This window comes from Thermobia domestica, chromosome 3, assembly GCF_964235325.1.
Source record: "Thermobia domestica chromosome 3, izTheDome1.hap1.1, whole genome shotgun sequence".
NCBI classification, from domain to species: domain Eukaryota; kingdom Metazoa; phylum Arthropoda; class Insecta; order Zygentoma; family Lepismatidae; genus Thermobia; species Thermobia domestica.
Window position 1 is genome coordinate 128,492,331 of NC_137456.1, and position 22,660 is coordinate 128,514,990.

General features: G+C 33.3%; 1 protein-coding gene across 9 annotated transcripts in view; it reads right to left on the bottom strand.

Annotated features, from left to right (window-relative positions):
• Window positions 1-1,671: 1,671 nt before the first annotated feature.
• Window positions 1,672-22,660, bottom strand: part of Prosap (SH3 and multiple ankyrin repeat domains prosap) — a 474,641-nt gene continuing 453,652 nt past the window's right edge. For 8 of the 9 annotated variants that reach the window (XM_081751684.1, XM_081751680.1, XM_081751678.1 and 5 more), the window contains 3 exons: window positions 17,144-17,245; window positions 12,356-12,642; window positions 1,672-6,157 (listed from right to left, as the gene is read on the bottom strand). In XM_081751684.1, coding sequence (XP_081607810.1) covers window positions 3,467-6,157; window positions 12,356-12,642; window positions 17,144-17,245 — 3,080 coding nt within the window. In that variant the 3' untranslated portion in view covers window positions 1,672-3,466. The remainder of the gene's footprint in view (window positions 6,158-12,355; window positions 12,643-17,143; window positions 17,246-22,660) is intronic. The other variant, XM_081751681.1, reaches the window with a different exon arrangement.

The following is a 22,660-nucleotide window of genomic DNA, read 5'->3' on the forward strand; positions in this document are numbered from 1 at the left end:
GCATTGTACTGACAAGACGTGAACCAGGTTGAACTGCACTAAGACTAGGCATCCAGCCACACGGCGAAAACATCGCTGGAATTATATCACCGTATGAAACAGGAAACTGGAATGCGGCAAATCCCTTCTCTGACGTCCCAGTTAAGAGTCCAGATGCCAGTCCAACGAACTACTGTGCTTTCGTACTCCTCAAGCGGCGTCTGTCTCATCGTCGAGTCTGTACCGTCTCTTTTCTATGGAAAGTTTATAAAGAGGAGTAGAATGCAATATCCATGGTCCAACTGCAACGTGGTCAACGCATTCAAATTTGGCTTAATATAACTGAATCAGCCTCTGTCAATTAATCCTGGCGAAAACTGTAGCATAATTGGAAGTTGAAGTGTGATTAACGAAATAATAAAACACACTTAAAGTGAATAATTTGTGTATATATACTTATGTAAGAGTGCGTTGAAGCAATATGAAAACTTCATCATTTTATACTGCATACTGGTTCAGCTTTCAGCCATTTTACAAAATGCTTTTTTCTTATAAATACATATGTACAAAGTATTCTTTGAGACCTTGACAATAACTGTTAGAAACCATTTTCTAATAATATAAAATTTTTCAGCTTTATATACACTTAAAAAAAGAGTATTAGTTCATACTATTTTTTCTGTATTTACAATTGTATTTCTGTACAAATTACTTCCGTATTTTGAGAATTTGAGGGACAAACGAATAGTACAATTTAGATGTTAACATTTTCATGCTTCAAATAAGAATGTAAAATGATAATGGAATCAATATATAAAATATAAATATTCCAAAAGTTAATATTATTAGAAAATGGATTCTGTGTGTGTGTGTGTGTGTGTGTGTGTGTGTGTGTGTGTGTGTGAAATATACAAATATTACACCTCTACGATATACATTTGTTCTAATGTGCTTGTGATATAGTGCTTAACAATAATAGTACATACTAAAATATTTCTTCGAAATTATGTGTTAAATATATTTAACTGTTTCGGCTAATAGAAACTCGATACTTTTTGTCTGTACATGTACATGCACAGCATATAAAAGTCAAATAATAAAATTACAGATAGATGGCACATTAAGAAAATTTAATAAATATGGCTCGAAGAAAGCATCCTTTCAAAAGTCTAAGCTGCTGAAACTGCCATAAAAAATAGCTTTTTAAGTATCCTTCCTCAAAAATTATAGAATCTAACTACAGTGACTCAAAAAATTATAAATTTACATAATCTCTATCTAAATATCAATGCTCCATAACCAGGTAGTATCTGCAAGATGAATTTTATAAATTGTGGGAAAGCCTACTTGTACTAGTTCTATTTTCTAAACTCCATTGTACATGTAAAGAGAGTTTACTAAGCTTATTGCTCGTGCCGTTTTAGTAGATCCGACATTTTTCGGGTGAGGTTGCTTCATTTTTTAACTTTTTTTAACCTTTTAGCAGTTTATACTTCTGAAAGGACATGCATCCATACTTATTAGATTTTTTTTTCTCATTCAGACTAAATCTACCTGTGATTTCATTTTGTATATAATTTTCAAAACAAACTGTATAAGGTTTTTGTATTCCTGGTTAGTTTTGTATATTTATATATATATACAACAAAAACACATGAAGAAAAATAATAAAAGTGAAAAGAAAATAGGACACACATTACTTGTAATAATTTATTTTTGATATGTTTACCTAAAAGATACTTGAAAAATGTACAAAAGTCTTTCAAGAAAGTGGCCATGGCCCTTTTCTTGAAAAGCTCTACCGAGGATCTGACATTTAGCCTACAGGAGTTTTATCTACATTAGATTACTGGAATATGCCAATAAGAGGCAAAAACTTCCTTCTTACATATTTACATTTCACCATAGAAAATGGAGAATCGAGGGACTTAGTAATGTACAATATTTTTTTTTTAAAAAAAAGAGGTCTTTTTATTATTAAAACAAAAAAGATAATAAGGAGCAAACAAAAGAGAAAAAAAAGTTCATGTGGAAGACATGAAAAAGGAAGTAATATTTTAGTATTGTTTTAAAAATTCTATTCTATATTGGCAGTGAAAAGCTAGGTGTGATTTTTTCTTCTTTAAATATATATATATAACATACGGTATATCTTGTTTAAATGTTTTAATTACATTTAATTATAAATCAACATTTTATTTTAGATATTAGAATCGTTGAACAATTAATTTAAAAGCATCACTGTTAATTGTTGTACAATGATCTAGCCATTGCAAGCACAGTAATGCTACCAATTTAGCTGTTTTTTTTTTTTTTTAAATTATTATTTTTCTTCTTTCATAATAGTAGGTGAATGGGAAGGTTATTTCTGGTTATATAAACTAACTCAGGTGCAAACTGAAGTGCCTTCAGTGAACTGAGATGGTGCTTTTTTTTTCAAGTGTCTTTTTCTTGTGATCATGTGAAAATAAAAGAAATATGTTTCGTGTTTCTTTGTTGATTTTTAGTTCTTCTTTTGTACAAACTGGTCTTTGCATATATTTTTTTAACACTTTTCGATGTTTTTTTTCAAACGTTCACATCAGAAAGAAAGGGGGCAAAAAAATAAATTGCCAAATAAATAATTTCATCTTAATTAGCTATTAAAATACTTCCATAAGGTATATAAAACACCAAAAGGAAAAAACAAACAAAAGTGACATTCACTTTTCACTTATTTTTTTAGGTTTTCTAAATTATTTTAAAAATACTGAGGGTAATATATTTTTTTATGAGTCTGTGGCAGGAATTTACTTTTTCGTATTATTTTATTCATTTTAATTTTGGTGGCAAATCTGAGCAATAACGAACACCTTTCGCAGTTTATTTCACATTCACGTACGTATTGCTGAATTATATCCCCATCTACAATTCTTAATATGTATATATATATAGCGAGAGAGAGATATAGAGATAGATAGATAGATACTTAATACATTTCATCACAAATATGGCTGACACTTTTTTCATAATTGGAACACGTAAGGAAAACCAACCTGCCAGTATTTGTATTTCGTAATAGCACAACAAACTATAATACACAGTACAGGTTCGTATATTCACTTGGCAATATATATATATATACTCTAAATATATATATGTACACGATTTTTCACTTACAACTTTAGTTGTTTTTGAGCAGTATTGTATTACACAATCTGTTCCACTTAGGTTGCTGACAATCACGAAGAACTGGTTAGAATAATTAACATTTATACATGAATTGTATATTGCACAGAAGAATGCGTGGTACTGTTTTTCACCTGTGCTCTAAAGATATTATCTATCACACGCACGAACACGCATACTATAGATGTCAGCACAGTCACTGTTTTAATGTTGCGGATCTCGTTGTTTTTATTTATTTATTTTTTATTTTAAAAGGAACATGCCACTAGAAATGCAGACTTTATTCTCTTTTTTGAGTGTCACTAACAAACACAAAGGTTCATTTGGATGACATATATCGTTTCAGAGACTTCTCCATATTGAGACGATGACCCACCCTTTTCACACCAAGATCCATCAAAGTTGCATTGTCCATAGCAAGCAGTTTGGGCCCATCAATTCCTTTTTCTTGGAATTTAGCCTTGTATTCAGCCATGAAGAGCGATTCCAGCCAGTCCGTGGTGTCCTGTGTGGTCCATTCCGTCAGGGGTTTGGTTCGGAATTCTTTCGTAAGAGTACGTAATTTTGGTGCTTGCTGTTCACTGGGTTTCTCTGCTCCCTTTTTTGGAACTGTCCCCACAATTCGCACAGTGGTCACTCGACCTTCAGGTTTCGCAGCTGGATGAGAGGCGAGTTGAGCGCGTTGTTTTCTGCCTCCCAAACCGAGCTTGATGGTCATTTTGTTCAAGCGGTGAGGGTCATCAGATCCCGTGTCACAGAACTCTGGTGGGGGTGCAAGAACTCCGATATCATCTACAGAGTGTTGCAGTCTTGGCGGCACCTGTTGACCTCCAAATTCGGGAGGAGGAGGAACCACTCGCGTAAAGTCTTGAAGGTTTAGTGAGTCCACATGCATTTGAATAAGTTTAAGACTTTCTTCTATGCTACGTTCCACTTCCACTATTTCTCCAGTATCGACATTTGTACTACGACTACGGTATACACGAGAAGTAGGGCCAGAAGACCGACTGGACACTGACGACAGAGTGCTCAAAGATGATACGGTGCTGACAGAATCGCCGTCGCGTTTATTAGACTCTACAATGTCGCTTTCGGCATCTGTTTCGCCAGTTTCCATAGGCGGCGGGAGCTGAACCAAAGACACGGCATTCTTTGTTAAAGTGCCCGTTCGCCGCGGACGTTCACTGTCTTCTTTCTTCTTCGTTTGCTTCTCGGTTGTCTCATCAGTCTTTAGAATCCACGTTTTGTCGCTGAAATCATCCGAGCTATCTGAACCACCATCTTCGGCGCCGCCATTCCTGTCGTCAAAGCCCGTGGGTGGAGGTACAGAGCCTCCTCGACCTTCCACAGGCAGGAATGTTACGTAATTCCCGTCGTTTTGAATGTCTTGGTCCGAACTCACTCCACTGGACGAGTTGTCCCCATCCTCCAAGAGAAAGTCACTGGGATACGACTTCGAACTCTTCAGCTGAGTTTTCACTTTTTGTATCTCTTCTACACTGAAACTATGAGGTAACACTGGCACGTGATTTTTAGGGACACCTGATGCTTTGTCCTTGTGTCGCGAGGATCCCTTTACTTCAATACAAACTTTATCGCCGACCATAGACTTTTCAGACGCCTCATTGGCTGAAGCGGGCACTACTGTCGGTTGAACAGGTTTGTAATCATCCTTTCCTCCGTTGAGCCGCACCTGCCTCTCTGCAACCTTCTGTGCCAGAAGATCTTTAAAATTAGGAGACAGAGGCGTCTTGGGAGAATCTTTGGCTGCTGCTTGAGGAGGAGACGAGGCCCTTGCTGCACCTTTCGTGGCCTCCGGAGGAGACTTGTTCTTATAGATGTCTAAGGAGAGTGCACTGTGGTCCTTCCTGTCCGGGTCTAGTTTCCGAGTCTTTCGCAAGGTCTTCAACCTGTCCTTGGCATCGGAAATAGCCTTTTTGGCGTCTACGTGAACCTCTTCATCCTCACGTTCTGTCTCGCTCGACATTTCACTCTCACTCATGCTGTAATCGGGCTCAGGAATTGGTGGTCCTGAGCCATCACTGCCAGTCTGTACGTAACGAATATCTCCAGCAAATTCTTGTGGTGTGACGCCGTGGAATGGCTGCGCGTAGGGGTTATTTGGCACTGTGCCTGGAGTAATAGGCTCACTGGGGATTGTAGTGTTCTTTTGTTGTGACGAGGACTTCTGCTGCTTAGGATGCTTTAATGTCGAAGTCTCATTGCTGGGCTTAAACGAGGAATAAGAAGTGGTGGTAGTATTTCCGTCTGACTTTACACTCATGGACTTACGCACAACGGGCCGCGTCGCTCGAGGTGGCAAACTTTGTGATCTGTTCTTTCCCGTTTTCTTTCCATCCGCTGATTTGGGTATACGGTATCCCACTGTCTTAACGTCCTCAGGGGATGCGTAAAGTTTGGCACTGTCTGCAGGGCGGAAGCTGGACATAACGGGAGCAGCAGCTTCGGGTTTCGAAGGGCTCGGGATATCCAAGTTGGCATATTCGCCTTTGGCACGGGAAATGTCAACCTTGACAACCTGTCCAACAGGTGGGGGTGGGGGAGGATGCGTAGGTGGCGGAGGATGGCCAGTTCGACGCGGAAGGGACTGTGTTCGAGAACTCAGAGGGCGGAGCATCCTGGAACCATGGTGCTCACCTAAAACACTATCATCTTGACTACCAATACCACACATCAGGCTGCTTTCATCTTCCGTTGGTGTCTTGCTGCCAGAATCATTTTGCTGCTGATACAGATGTTCAATGCTCCTCCACGAATTTTGGTACTCGCGATTGATGAGATCTGGAGCACAAGCCCACGAGCGACGGGAATTGCGAGCATTTAGTTGAAGCACTGTCATATCCTCCTGACTATGGCTTTTGACGTTCCGGTTGGAAGCTTGCTGTTGTTGCATTTGCAGTCGAGCAGCCGCCGAAACGTTAAGATCTGGTGTGCTGTGGAAATCTTTGTGAAGCTTCAACAATTCCACGCCGACTTTTTGTTTATTTGCCTGAAAAAAGACAAAATATTCATTATAGTTTCCAGTTTATACAAGTATTTTATACAATCAAAATTCAGATAAGTTTCAGTTTTCTACAAAATTAAAGCTTGAGTGGGCTACTAAAAAATATTTTTAAGCCTTCAAACTGTGATGTACATAAGTAGACGAAGTCTTATTGAACGACTGTGTCCGTCTGTCTGTCTATTGACAGGTATCAGAACAAAGACAGTAAGAAATATTGACATACAGTATTTTGCAATCGATTCAGCGTGCCAACAATAAGCTCTCTCTCTTCCGTTAACCCTCTTTAAAACCGGAAGTAGTTAAAAGTAGCAATTTCCGGATTCAACGTCTATCGCCATAGAACAATAATGGTAACAGACAGCGAGAAGCTATTTTTTGCAAACGATTCAGTACCATGACTATCCGCAACACACTAACAAAACCAGAAGTTGTTCAAATTTACTACTACTTCTGGTTTCAATACTGATAGAGCAAAGGAGATTAGAGATAACGAGATGTTGTTTTTTGCCATCATTTCAGCGTCCCAAGAATAGATATTATCTCCTCCCTTAACCTTCTATTCAAACTGGGTAATTAAATAGGTAACTTCAACAGTAACTTTTGTGAGTATGTAGGTCAAAAATAATTTCTTAGAAATTGTTTCTCAAATCTAAAGTAACAGAATTTTATATAATAAATTTTTATTATTTTCTTTTTTAAAATAAAATAACCACCCCTTTCCTAGGATAAAAAATAATCATTCACTATTTCAAGCAAAACGAAATTAAATTAATAATGCATACTTTTACATATCTTCAGCATGTGACTGGAATATTATCGTGTTCCGCATTCATCCTGAAACGCGCCACGGACTACTCTTTGAGAAACACAATTCTATACATTGAAAGTAAATTTGAAAATTGTGAGACATACTACGATGTTATTGCTTATCCTTGAGCTATCAAGGGAGATTTAAAAGCCATATTTGCAATTTATAAGAATAATACTAGCAGTTACATTTGTTAAGATTCTTTTTTTTTTTTTTTTTTTCGTTTATATAGCAATCTAGGCTTTCTCTTGTTTTTCAAACGTAATCATACTCAAATTGGCATGACAAGTTAAATAATATTGCATGATGTTAAACTTCTTTGTGTAATGCGTTATTATTTTTCTAACATACTAAAGATTCAATGCTATTACTGTCTTCTACGAAAAAAAAATACAAATTTTCCCAAGAGGAGTTGAATGAACTTGGGATTGGTGACTTGCATTTTGCTGCTTGTTCCATGCGCTTAATTATTTTACTGTAACTGTTTTACTTTGCGTTATGCAACTGCTATTTACCTGTTAAGCAGCCCGCTCTACTCCAACTACTCGATATGGTGTCACAAGTATCCAAGTGAAAAAACTGATCTGACGATCTTTCTTTATTCATTACAACTTTTAGGACGTTGCTTGAGCAAATTTGCTCAGCCAGTCTTTGCGAGCAAGTAAGATTCTGGGGGTGCTTGGTAACTACTTTTAATTTTATATATATATGGTAACTACTTTTAATTTTATATATATATGGTAACTACTTTTAATTTTATATATATATGGTAACTACTTTTAATTTTCTAGTTATCAAAACAGCGCAGTGAGTGAAGGAAAAGTACAAAATATACAGACATCTATTCACCCGAGGGAAAACATTACTTAAACACCAAGGTTTCCTTTCTATAGAAGTATACTTTGTATCAGCGTATTTATTATAAAATATTCTATTCCATTGAGATATTAGGTCATTCAAACAAGACATTAAATATAAGAGGTAGTAATGCTAATTAATAAAATATTGTAAATGCAGTTTTTATGAAATTCTAAAGATAGGAATAACTTCACAAAAGCACTAAAGTTAACAAGATGTACAATCCGCGGCAAAAAACCTGCAACATGAGCATATAAGTTTATTGTGAAATGACGAAGTCTTTTGCTCCAAAATAAGTGTGCACGGGAGGAGACCGAGGTTTATCCTGGCATGATTCGTTCCACTTAGACGTTATGTTCATTCCCTGTGCTGTTAGGCGTAGTTTCACAATAAACTTACATCCTCATGTTGCAGATTTTTTGCCGCGGATTGTACAATTTCTTCTTAGAATTACGATTCAATAGGAATATTTACGAGATAAGAAGCTACAAGAACAGATGCTATATTAAGCTATTACTTAAATGTAACAAACAGCTTTTCTGTTTTATTTATTCCTTTAGTTTTGTGATTTATTTATTTATTTATTTTTACAAGTCCTAGCTAACACGTTGACTTCTTGACTTTACATTGTTTCTCGTACCAGAACGTATTAATTCTTCCGTATTGTGTAAAACGGTAAAACGAACTTAAAAATACCAAAGATTCGTTGTCGCTTTCAACGTTTCAGTGAAACATAAATGGAAGTATAGGAAATAAATTGTAACAGTTTATTTATTGCGCTAGCTCACTGTTTATTTACACTGGCGCAGTCGGATTCTACGTGCCAGCTTGAAATTTTCTAGAACACTCTACTATATCATACTCAATCTCCTGACTATTATATATTTCATATATCCGCCTTATATTATATATTACCTTTAGAAGTAGTGTGTGCGCAAAGCAAATATGTGTTATTGTAGAGGACCAATTTACAGTACCAATATTTTACTTCAAGAAGTAGCATGGTTCTCGCACAGCACCAATGTTTATGTTTACAAAGAAATACGTTTTCATCGATTTTCTTGAAAACTACACACTCACGCATATTATTTTGTTAAGCACAATAAGATCAATTAGTGTGTGTCTCGTTCTTTAACTTTTTTTTTTTTTTTTTTTTTTTTTTTTTTTTTTTTTTTGGTCGTTAAACCTTAATAATATTGTAGAAAATTAGACTTTTTCATTTTACCTGCTGCTGATGCGGTTCTATTTTGGAACAAAGTATACATAAATTTTCATTTCAGTTTATTTTTCATACAATTCCTTACATTGTCCGTATAATACATTCTTAGGCCCTCCGATGGGAAGGCATGTAGTCAACAGTACATCCAACTTTTGAGAAAATGTTATGTAACAGACAGATGAAGAAATTGCATTTGTTACATGCATTAGTTACTTGCAAACAAAATAATCGCTATGTGGTTAGCTCTTTACAATAAATAAGTAGTTAAAACAGTAATCTTCATATTTTCCTCGTTGAATCTCAAAACTTATATGCTCATTCGTGATACCAGAATGTAAGTTTTATTGTTAACAAGTACGTATATAGTGTGATACTCTAGTATATAGAGATTAATAAACCACCACGGGCGCCCAAAGGGGAGGGCACGGTGGGCCCCGAGCCCCCCCTCCTGGCTCACGAAAATGTATTAAATTTCTTAAGATTTTCTTAATATAAATTAAAAATACCAAACGTAATATTGCAACTACGAATTTGAGCCCCCCTAGAAAGTTTTCTTCGGGTGCCATGTAAACCACATATGTAACTTTCAATTGACGGTGTCTATTATCTAATTACAATTAAAAAAAATCTATTCTATTCTATTGTCGATGATTTTGTTATTGCATATTGTGCATTTCTTGAAAGTATTTTTGTTCTTAAATTGTTGGTTATAATCAAATTTTCATTAAATCCATTGTCCTCGCAAATTAACTATTCACTTCTTGGCATGTGTTCGACTCTGAATTATGAAGTAACCTAACATCTGTTTCACAGCAATGGTCAACGGCAGTACTTCAAATATATTAGTAACTAACAATCGCGAATAATTTCTAATACGGTACATGTTCTGTAATTGTTTATTTTCAAAATAATACATTACCAACCATCCACGGTTATTTAAAATAGACGGTTATTCAAATCTAGTCTTCTCCGACCTACGTAGAATTTTTCATTTTGCTGACATTCTTGAACGTAACTACTGAAACGACAAACGATCAGCCGCCTTCAGTAAATTCAATAAATATACGTACCTTTCTCCTCCAAATTACTGAAGATGGTTTAATATATATTAAAAGCCTAATTTTCGCTAACATATGTTAGTTAGTAATGTCAAGGAAAGGATATTTAGTAGGGATAAAATGTATAGAAATTTAAATGTTTACACTGGAGTAAATAGCCTTCTAGCTGCTTCTCAGAATACATACACCTTCACGTCGTTATCAACCACTGAACAACAACAACAACAAAGAATTAAGTTGTGTATTCTATGGAGCAGCAAGACGTTTTTATTTAAAAGTGTAAATATATATACTTTCTATATATTGCGTCCTTAATAAATACGTTTCATAATTACTTATGAAGTGTATGGGACACATTGCAATATCATCAAATTACTCACTTAGTAATGTTCCTTTAAATCTTTCCTCTAATATTTCGACTGAGGCACTCATCTATCCATTGTCAGGAGATGGATAGCCGAGTGTTCAATCAGAGTTCAGTCCATGGGTTTCCACCCATCCACCCACCTGAGTAACTAAATTGTTAATAATCTTTATTATTATTATTATTATTATTATTATTATTATTATTATTATTATTATTATTATTATTATTATTATTATATTATTATTATTATTTATGTTCTAGGTGTCCTTTCTGATGTATTTCTCCTAATCAACACGTTGCTATAACAATTCAACAGATAACCAATTTAAAGTTTCTCATAATTTATCGTTCAATTTAACGTCCCATGATTATGCCCTTTAGGTTAAGAGAGACAATGATTAAAGCAAGTAAATGATGGAAGAATTGGTGGAATACGAAAGTGGGAGTACCACTAAAAACCCACGGACACGATCTTATCCACATCAAAGTTACTTGGCCGGGGACCGAACTAGATACCCCACGCACCAGAGGTTCTCATAATTTAGTTAGTACACTAATATTAGTGCTACATACATATAAGATATTCCTATGTTGAAAAAATAAGAGCAAGCTATTACTACTGGAAAAGGTAAGCGACTATAAATATCGAAAAAATTACGTAATATTCTTTAATTACCACTAAGAAAACAAGACGACAATGTGAAAATAGTGTTGTAAAAAAGGATTTAAGGCACTGTGTGCCCTTATAAATGAATGGTCGAATGTCCCATTCGAAATATTTCAGAAAAGTTTTAAAGGAACATTACTACGTACGAGTAATTTGATGGTACTACAATGTGTTCCATACGCTCCACGAGTAATTATAAAACGTGTTTAGTAGGAAGTATAGAAATTATATATTTACACTCGTAAATAAAAACATCTTACTGCTCCATAGAATATTATCTTAAATCTTCGTTGTTGTTCTTCAGTGGTTGACGACGACGATAAAGGTGTCAAATAGTGAAGAAAAAGAAGTAGAAAGATTTAAGGCGTGTGTTCTGTGGAGCAATAAGACGTTTTATTTATGAGTGTAAATATTCAATTTCCATACATGCTATCTCTATTAAACACCTTCCCTTACCTAAATCTTTACAATACTGGCAGACGTCAGCGAAAATTCGATGTTTAATTTATTTTTGAAATCTTTTAAGTTTTATGTCCCACTTTTATGCCGGCTAGGCGAAAAATCCACGCAACGGTATTTGCCACCACAAAGCTCACTTGGCGCGAGCTGGGATCGAACCAAGGACTCCATGCACCAGAAGTGAACGCTCTACCACTGAGCAACCGTCGCCCCGAATATATTTCTTTGAATACTCGATACTAATTTGAAGGAATAAGGTCTTTTGAGTTTATTGATAAGATTGTTCTTCAAGCGGTTTACAGTTTAATGGATTAGGAGTCTTCTTTCTCAATCGAGAAATCTCTGGTTCAAATCTAGCGACCAGCCGTCCTGATTGAAATGAAATGAAATCTTTAAGTTTTACATTCCTCGGTTATACCGGCTAGGCTAAAAGAAACAGTGATGATGAGAAATGAATGAAATGGTGAAATAAAGAAAGTGGCAGGAAATGGGAATCCCGAGAAAACCTACGCACACGGTGTTTGTCCACCACAAAGCTCACTTGGCGCGAGCTGAAATCAAACCAAGGACCCCATGCACCAGAGGTGAACGCTCTACCACTGAGCCACCACGGCCCCCGTCCTGATTTAGGTTTACGTAATTTAATCTCTAAATTGACAGACTTGAACGATTTCTTTCCACGTTAATATTTTTAATATTTTTGATGTAAAATGACATCTGGACCGAAATATTAGTTGGAAAACTTACCCTAACTCGACTCCTCTTCATTTCCGCAACACTGGCGTAGACTTTGGGCGTACGAGGCCCACTGGATGATGGTGATGATTTCGGAGCAGAGCTTGGTGTTGAAGGTGGCGTTCCGGGTGCCGGACCCTGTCGAGCAAACAGTTCCTCCAGTTCAGCTGCAGTGATTCTACTGGACGTGGGCCTCGCACGAATCGACGCAGTCTTCGGCTGCAATGTCTGTTGATGAATCGACTCTGCTGAACTGCTTTTTGTGGTTTGGCTTTCTTCATCTTTACTATTTTGCGCTTCTAAGAAAGGGGAGAGAAAACAAATCACAAAAATGATAAACATAGTTCTACCTAAACATGGAGATATCGTTTTGCTAAGCGTACAAGAACACACAACTGTAGCAATATTGTCTGTAATACTACAATTAATATTTGTACTCTGAATAAAAGAGATTTGTAAGGATACGTACAGACGCTTTGTTCTACTTCATTATTTACTGTCAATTCAAGATATTCTGCAACACCAGAGTAAAACCTGACCTCTAAACTGATGAGAACTAAAACCATGAACTCTTGTCTGCCGCATGGATGCTCTACTTCTCGAACTACCAACAACACAACTTGTTGTATAGTAATTCTTCAGTCCCAATTGCCGATACAGCTTTTGGTAATTATTTTGTACAGCCAATCCAAATATATGTATTTATTTATTGAAAAGACAAATGGTAATGAATAATATAGAGAAGTTAAAAAAAATCACTTAAAATATGAATTGAACATTGATATACTTCTAATCCCATACAGATTGTTTCAAAATAGTGACCACAACGCAACTAAGAATAAAGTTTTTTACCGATACGTAATGATAGTGATAATACTGATAGCTCGTGTTTATATTATATTATATTTAAATTTTAGTCTGTCTCACGTTTTTCGAAAATTAGAAACCATCCTTCTTTTATAATTGATACTTGATTATGTTTTCAATGGAATGTTTTCAATATTAAGAGGTGAAGTCATACACTATATATTTTATAAATTTATCGTCAATCCAAGTACTTGAATTTTCCTCATAGAAGCAAAAACTGTCTACTAAGCTTCGCGTGTATGATAACTACAAGCTACCGGTAAACAGTCTACTATATTTCTTTCGGTAGAATATTTCTTTACGTTCTTTAACAGACAGCTAGGAAATTCATGTCATTACTTTGATTAAACTATTAGATATCTTTGAAGGTTTACTAAGTACAGATATTATATACTACGAGTACAGTATATTTAGAATTTGCAATATTAACTTCTTTAAGATTTTTTAAAAAAGTTTTATTACCATATCATTATTAATAATATACTACAACGACAAATCATTAATTGACTTTTAAACTCTGAAGATTTTAATTACAAAAACACCTTTCTGCTGAACCAATAACCTTAAAATGTATGCATGTTATATAGTGGAATAAAATTCTTAACATTTTTATGCTTATCCCACATCTAGTCACGCCTCTTATTTAGTAGGCATATCACCAGTTTACAAATTTATTCTATTAGCTACTCGTTATTCTACTTAAGAACTAGCTTTATTATTATTATTATTATTATTATTATTATTATTATTATTATTATTTACTTGGGATAATCACTACACATTGAAATGAACAGGCAGTGTGCTGATACTTGAAATACTGACAATCTACTAGAAATTGTATTGTATTGTATTGTATTTATTGCGTTCCGTGTACCAAATACGTGTGCAAATTGCACCTTCGTATAAACGTGTCAGAAAACATTAACATGATTAATACATATATATGTCTACATGTAGTTAATTGATTACAATACATACATGACATTAAGTAAAACAAAGATAATTGCTGACATTACTCTAGAATTATTATTCATATTTTTCATTTAAAGAGTCATTGACAGAATAAAACGCACCATTTAATAGAATTTTTCTTACTGCTGCCTTGAATTTATTAACTTTTTAATCAGTTTAACAGTTTTAGGTAAATTATTGAACAATTGAATGGATATCCAGAAGAAACTTTTTCTACATGTTTCCAATCTACATGAAGGAACATGTATATTTTCTTTAGCTCTTGTATTATGACTATACATATTTAAATTTTTGCATATTTCCTGGTTTTGTTTTACGTACATACACGATCTAGTATGTAAAGTGATGGTGGAATTAGCACATTTTATTTCCTAATAATGGTCTACAGTGAGTTATTTGATGATTTAGTGTGGTGGTTCTGATAATTATCTTTTGCGCTTTGAAAACTTCGTATGATCTTGTAATATTACCCAATAACATAATTCCATGTCTTATGTGAGATACCACATCCGTAAAATATAATGTTATAATTGTATGCATTGATATTTTATCGATTAATGAACGAATTTCAAAGCACATCATGCTAAATTTTTTACATAATTGATTTATGTAATTATCAAATTTGAGATTCTAGTCTAATATCAACCTAAAAACTTGTGGTATCTCTATGTAGAATTTTAATTTCTAAACTTGTGTGTTTCGTTTATCCTTTTGTCATTCGGTGGTTGAAAAATTAAATACTTTGTTTTTGACTCATTCAGCACGAGTCTATTTTCCTCACACCACTCTTGGAGATCATTTAGAGTTTTGTTGACGTTTTGCTGTAATATATTTACATCTTTTTTGAGTTACTAGTAAGGATGTATCATCTATAAAAAGTGTCATATGGACAGTGGTGACGGAATTTGGAAGGTCATTTATATACAGTAAGAAAAGCAATGGCCCAGTACACTCCTTTGTAGGACTCCTAATTTTATTTCCTATATATATGATTTATAGTCACTAATGTTGCCTAATTTATCACAGTGAGAAATATGTACTGCTTGCTATCTTTTGCATAAATATGATTCAAACAATTCAGATTAACTCCTTTAATGCCATATTTAAATAACTTTCGTAGAAGTATATTATGATCAATAGTTTCAAACGCTCTACTTAAGTAAAAGAATATACCTAAAGTGTAGTTTTTACTTTCAAAAGAGGTATATATATATATTGAGCATAGTCTCGTAGTGCAGTAGATGTATTTTTATTCTTCAGAAAACCATGTTGTGCAAGGATTATTGTTTTAAATTTGTCATAGAGATTTATTACTCGCTTAACCATAACTGTTTCAAATTTTTGGAAACAGATGATAGAGCTGATATTGGCCTATAATTAGATACATTATCTTTTTAGTTTCGCTTATGTATGGTATTACCTTTACTAGTTTTAATTTACGTGGTAAGTCTAGTGCATAATTCATCAGCACAGCTTTTGAAAATATAATCTGGTATTTCATCTGGCCTAGATGATTTCTAATTCTTAAGATTTTGAATGATAAATTTTATTTCTTTACTATCCACAGGTGTAAGATACAAACTATACTTATTGATTGGTTTTGGTATAGTTTAATTGATTGGTTAATTTCCTTTTTAATAATGTTCCACATTTCTTTATTATTATTATTATTATTATTATTATTATTATTATTATTATTTATTCATTTATTCATTTATTTATTTTTTTTTGTACATTTGTTTCGCTGCACAGAGTTCATCTGTATATCTTCTGTACTTTTAAGTAATATTCTTGGAAAGATTTATTCAAGTTATACTCACTTTCTTTGTGCAGCTCTTCTACTTCTACGCTAGAAATTTTTATGCCCTGTGTTATCCATGTTTTGGTGTCATTCTTACGTATAATTTTAGTCTTTCGGGGAAAACATTTCAAGTAATATAAGATTAGAGTGCTACTAAAACTATTGAATTTATCTTCAAATATACTGTCATTATACATTTCAGATCAATTTTCGTATTGTAATTTGACTTTAAATGTAGCTGTGTTTTCCTTTGACAGATGGGGCCTTGTATTGTGCAGTTGATTTAATGATAAGGGCTTTCTTTTTGGACAGTTGATCTCTAACAATTGTGCAATATTATCAGAAAATTCTACAATTATATTTTCACAAGTTAAATTTATGTTCCTGTTCTTCAGATTTTTCATTACGTAGACTCAATTCATCTCTCGACTTTTAAATAATTTAGATGGCTATGTTTATATCACCAGTTTCACTGAACTATAGATACATTTAACAGAAGTTCTATATAATTTTAATTCTGTCAGAAGCTCTCTCGGGGCTAGTTAATATATTTCTCATACAAATTCATATAGACATTTATTTACGTGGCTACTAATTGTAAGAACTTAGAGTATTCAAATTTAGCTTGGATTCGTAAACACTAAATTATCAATAACTTGAATCACTAGCAATTATTTTCATGATCCACACAGGGATTTGTTAACTGAGAAACAGGTTCTCTAGCAAACACAAACCTCGCACTACGAGCGAGATGAGGTAATGTAAAGCGAAACGTCACGCAGAAGATGAATAAAAAAAAAATGCTACTTGAGTTTCACTCTTCCCAATATTATTAATAAATACTGCAGCAAGCTGCAATTCTCTCTCTTTAAATCCGTTTATTATGTCAATATCCAATTGTTACTTAGAAGCTAAATTAGATAGTGAAACAAGTAATGTCGCTCGAAGTAGTACTGCAAAGTAATACCTTTAGTAGAAAAGCAATAACTTTAGCATTACAATCGTTATAATTACAAATTTTAAGGTACTTCACACATTTTTCTTTAAATTGTACGATTACAGTAAGAGAAATATTGAGTATTAAACTATAAAATTGCTTTAAAAAATATATACATGTATAGGTTTAAAAAAATAAACTTTAGTGATAAAGAGATACCTACCTAGTTCAGATAAACCAGCAACCATGGACCTTGCGCGAGCTCTGCCCACACTGAGAGTAGTTTTAGGGTCACGGCGAGGAGGCAGAGGGGCAGGGGTGCGACCTAGAATAGACAGGCAAGTCATGCAATACCAGATAGATGCTTAATAGGGAGCAATGTATAGTCCAAGTGCTACTGAGAAAAACTACGGTTATATCTTGGGATAAAGGAGTAATTACGTAATAGCTGATAAATGAGGCCATTTTTATTTTATACTGATCTGAAATTATCCATAAATCTCCACAGGCTGCTTTTCAGTTATATGTGTAGAGTTTTATTGAACTTCAAAGAGACGATTGAAAATACATATTACAATATCTCGTAAACAATTTTTATTTGTTTATTACTACTTAAAAATACACTAAACGTACAACCTGGGATGAAAAATAAGGAAGCGTTCACCAATAGGGGCGAGATCTCTTGAACACAATTAAAGAGAAAGAATGAGTGAATGAGACGATAGATATAAATAATTCAAAACCTACAATGTGCTCTGCCAATAAATTTAGTACAAATAAACTGGTTTAAGTGTAGCGTTTTGTAATTTCTATACACGGAAGATCTAAACGGTTAATCCAGAAGATCCCTTAAATTATAGAATTTCTTGGAATTACTATTCATAAAAAGCTATGACCAACAGGAGGACTTCTGGTTGAGTAATGCGTGACCATCACATCGATCCCAATACTGTCTTACAATGCTGGGTCAACCAAGAATTATGTAGCTATCGGGATTCGAACTTGGGACTAAGTTTACTGATCACTCAGATATACGAAAAATATAATTTGAGAAATTAAACAGAGAAACCAATAAATAAAATGTAAATGTATTAAGAATATGAGCTTTTCTGAATTTACAATACTCAATAGCCTAAGCACGACCGAAATTCACACAAACTCATATAAGAATATGTGCGTAAAGGAGTGTGTGTTTGTGTGTGTGCGTGTGTTATCGTTAGGAAAAGACATACAATAGATACGATCTATTAGTTAACAGTGCACTTTGCCACATATACATACATCTTCTTCCAGTGAATAAGAATTTCTTCCAGTGAATTAGAAACTGTCAATTTTTGGCAATGAACAATATATTTTTTAGTACCAAAACAGTTTTTTTTTTTTTCAATTTCCTCGAAACCTACGCATGACAATTTACCCACAACCATGTTGTTTTGTTCAGTGTCTCTGGACGATATTTTAGTTCAGTAGAAATTAAAATTTAATAGTTTAAAGATAATATTATGTTATATCTTATTAACTATTCCTTGCACTGTCGTCATACTATTATCATAATGAAGAACTTAATGAAAGTTTATTTCAGTATCACATTCATTTCAGTAATTGACATAGTTTTCGTATAACATCAATTTTTAGGTTTACAAAAAAGTCCAAGAGATCTCGACTTTCTCGAAATCGAATTCGCAATTTTCTCGAAAACTACGAATGAGCTTTTACACTCACGCATATCCATTTGTTCAGCCCAATAAGTTCTATCAGTTCCTGATGTCTCATATTTGTACATTAGCAAATGCTAATCATATTGTAAAATTTGTTGAACTAAATTGTTAATGTATTCAGTTGTTAGATGATTGTATATTAATGAAAAACTTGTGTTAAAAACTCGTGTCAATTTTTAACGGATAAGAAGTGACGGGATAGATATTTAATTTTCTTGTGTTTATTTCTTTATTTTAATTGTAATTTTAAAAGTAGTTGTATTTATTTACTTTTTATATGAGCAAATTTGTAATTTACAGTAATGTAACAACACCTTCCGCTCAAAAAAAAAAAAAAAAAAAAAAAATCAATTTCAATTTGAGACAAAACGTTCTTGGTGATAGATATCAATCTCAATACTAATCAATCTCAAAGACTACATTATTAACTTTTGTGTGGTAAAAATTCATAGTTGACATTTTTATGCGGACAAGAAATTTATAAAAAATATCCAATGACGGAACTACTGTCACTAAAATAAAACTGGAGGAGGTTGAAGAATTAAATTTTGTTTGTTTTATTATTAACTGAAGTCTCGCGTTCGCTTCCATCAACTAAGCTATATGAGATATAGATTAATAGTTGAAGGTGAAATCCAAACAACTGCACTGCAATGCACTGCTCTCTCACAGAAAATCGAACCGGGAGCCTCATGCACTAAAGGTGCGCGCTAACTACTACACTAATAGAGAGGACAAATTTTGATGCTAACTTTACAGAGCTATATCATATAATCTACACTATCACTTACACAAGTTGGGATAATTGTTCTGTAAGTAATAAACAATGCATGCAGCGTCTCTGACTATAAAATTGACGTATTACTTATCGGTAATATTAATAAATGGTACTTTGTGATCATTTTCACAGCACACTACAGTACAATGCTCCAAAAGAACGAGTTTGTCTCACATTTACAAGTAAAGTTGCAAGGCGCCAAGAAAATATAAATGTTTCCAAATGCGTATAGCAGAGTATCCTAGACGAGCAACTTAATGAAATAGACTAATAGAAATTACGGTCCCTTTGGAGAGAGATCACACTCTCTTGAATGCTTTTGCTTCCGTCAAAGATAACGCTAGTGACTAGTAGAAGTGGATGAGTCAAAATAGTTGTAGTAGTCAAAAAAAAAAAAAAAAAAAGTGCGCAATTTCAAGAGGAGGTCGCGAGAAAAGTGTGCTCATTGAGAAATAGGGCAGCTATTGTTACCCTCCATAACGAAAAGTATTCAGTGCGAGAATTCTCTAAAAAATTAACGATAGCTAAGTCTACAGTTAATGATGCAATATTACGATACGCCACTTACGGCAGAAGTAAAAAGGATTCATACTAACAAAGTGTGTGTTAGTACCATGAAACGGCGACTACAGGAAGCAGATTTACACAGACGTGTAGCTGTGCGTAAGTCGTTATTTAGGCTTGGTAGTAAACAGGAGAGACTACAGTGGCCGCAGGCATACAAACGTTGGACGAAAGAACAATAGAAATGTTTGTTGTGGACCGACGAGTCTAAATTTGAAAAGTTTGGAGGAAGAACACGGTTCGTGTGTAGATTTCCAAGGAACAAAATGCAACCGGAATTCATAATGCCAAAAATAAAACACGGCGGAGGGTTTCTGCTAGTTTAGGGTTTTACTCATTTGAGGTCGGCCAGTTAAATAAAATCGATGGCATTATGTGAAAAGAATTATCGCGAAATCCTTAAGATACGTGCATTCCCTCTGGTCTCCGTTTAATTCAACAGAACTTTTACTTTATTCCAAGACAAGATCCCAGACATCCATTTGCTCTACGTAGAGGATACGTCCAAGTTCAAACTGATGCAGTAATGCTACGGCTAATGACATGGACTCCACAATCGCCCGATCTCAATCCTATTAACTGCTGTGGGATGAACTTGAGAGATGAATGCGAACCAAGTGTCCAACATTATAGTGTGACTCGTAGAACATTCTCCGAGAAGTTTAACCTGAGATGTTCGAAAAACTAGTGAAGCAGATGCCCAGATTAGTAAAAGCAGTTATATCTGCAAAAGACTGTTTCTTCGACGAAACGAAAGGTGTGAGTAGTTTTGTAAAATGCTATCATTTCCCTATCATTTACTTTTATTTTTATCTTTGTGACAATACAGGTGTATGAAAATATATACCCTATAAATATTACCTTATAAAATCTCTATTTAAATATATTTAACGAATCGTTTCTATACTTTAAAGCTACCGCTAAGAAAGAAACAAAACAACTATACATATAATCGAAAATAAATATGTTAGTGGAAGAATAATGAGGAGCTTACGAAAAATACATTTGAATGTTAAAAATATTTATATTTTAAAGTAAATATACTATTTCTTCTACTTAACAGACCATGAACATCACGTAAATATACGAAGAAAGAAGAAAAACTGAACAATGGTGACTTTCAAATTACTTAATTATGCATTATTGAATGATTTAATAGATTGATATACTAGCTGTTTAAAATCCTTCAATCTTTAAAAGATGCATTCTGCTATTTAAATAGAAAAATATATATAATCCTTAAGTGTTCGATTTATCGGGAAAGGGAAACAGTTGAAATTTCCTTTCCTGGAAAATGTTTTGTTTTTTCTTTCTTTACTTTAGTCTAGTTACAGTATTAGCAGTAAAAAGTGATGGTGTCTAGTTGTATTTATTTATAAATTTGAATCAAGCACAAATACTGTAATTTCTCCCATCTATTCATATTTATACTTTTTTTTTATCTCAATATGTAATTCAGCAAGAAAAGTAAATTTAAAAAGTAGAGTTTCATTGCACTAAAAATTATGTGATAATGAATTTGCGTTTAGAACTAGATTTCATTACTATTAACTTTCAGGTAAGTTATAATTATTGTCATATATTAAACATTTATTATTATTATTATTATTATTATTATTATTATTATTATTATTATTATTATTATTATTATTATTATTATTATTATTATTATTATTATTATTATTTACAACATATGCTACGAAAGTGGAAGATAATGATTAAAAATATGGACAATGGCATTTTAATTCTTAATTAATAAATAAATGGATAAAACTATTCGCCAAAGTATGGCATATGTTTAGAAAAGAGGTAGTTTCAGTTTCATATTTTTATAGGTGTCAAGACGTTCTTGTCTATATAAAAATAAATTACAGTACTAAAGGAAGAAAATAAGTACAATACCATAAAATACAATACTAGAAGTGGCTAATACTTAGTGAAGATGTAAATATATGAATGAAGTCTTACTGATGTTTACTTGTTTCGAAACAACAATATACATGGATTTTCCTTTTGTTGTGTTTTCATAAAAACGACCTCAACTAACAGTTTGTGGCATATTACTCTTTGACCCAAAGATAAACTTTTACATAGATATAGTAGGCAAAGCAAGAAAAAAATAATCACCTTTATTGCAAGTTAGAATAGAAAAAATACAGATAAATTGCAATACTATACTTAAAAATTAATGTACAAGATTTGTGAATATATGTATTCATGCAAAAAAAAAAAAAAAAAAAAATCTAAATATGTGTACAACTAAATACAACTACTTAATTTAAAAAAATAAAAAACGTGTCTACTATGTCAACTAGAAGGAAGCACATTGAGCATACCAAGCACAAAATTACATGAAAAGCAATTACTAGAAATAAAAAGTAAATAATAATGCTGTACTACGCAGTAAATTTATTTATCTTACCAAATGCTTAGGGAAGGTATCTTTAAAGCTGTTCTTTTGATTTTAGTATATATTGCAGCCAATAAGAGTCTTTCCTAAGTTTATTCAACTTTAGTTTTGTTTATACAAAACTAATGAATACATATGTATGTATATTGAATTACTCACCAAAAATAGTGAAAACACTTTTAAATAGATTTATAAATGTTTTTCACTAAACATTCCCCCAAATAGAAAGAAGTAGGGAAGAAATGAAAAAGAAAGAAGAAATATGTTTTA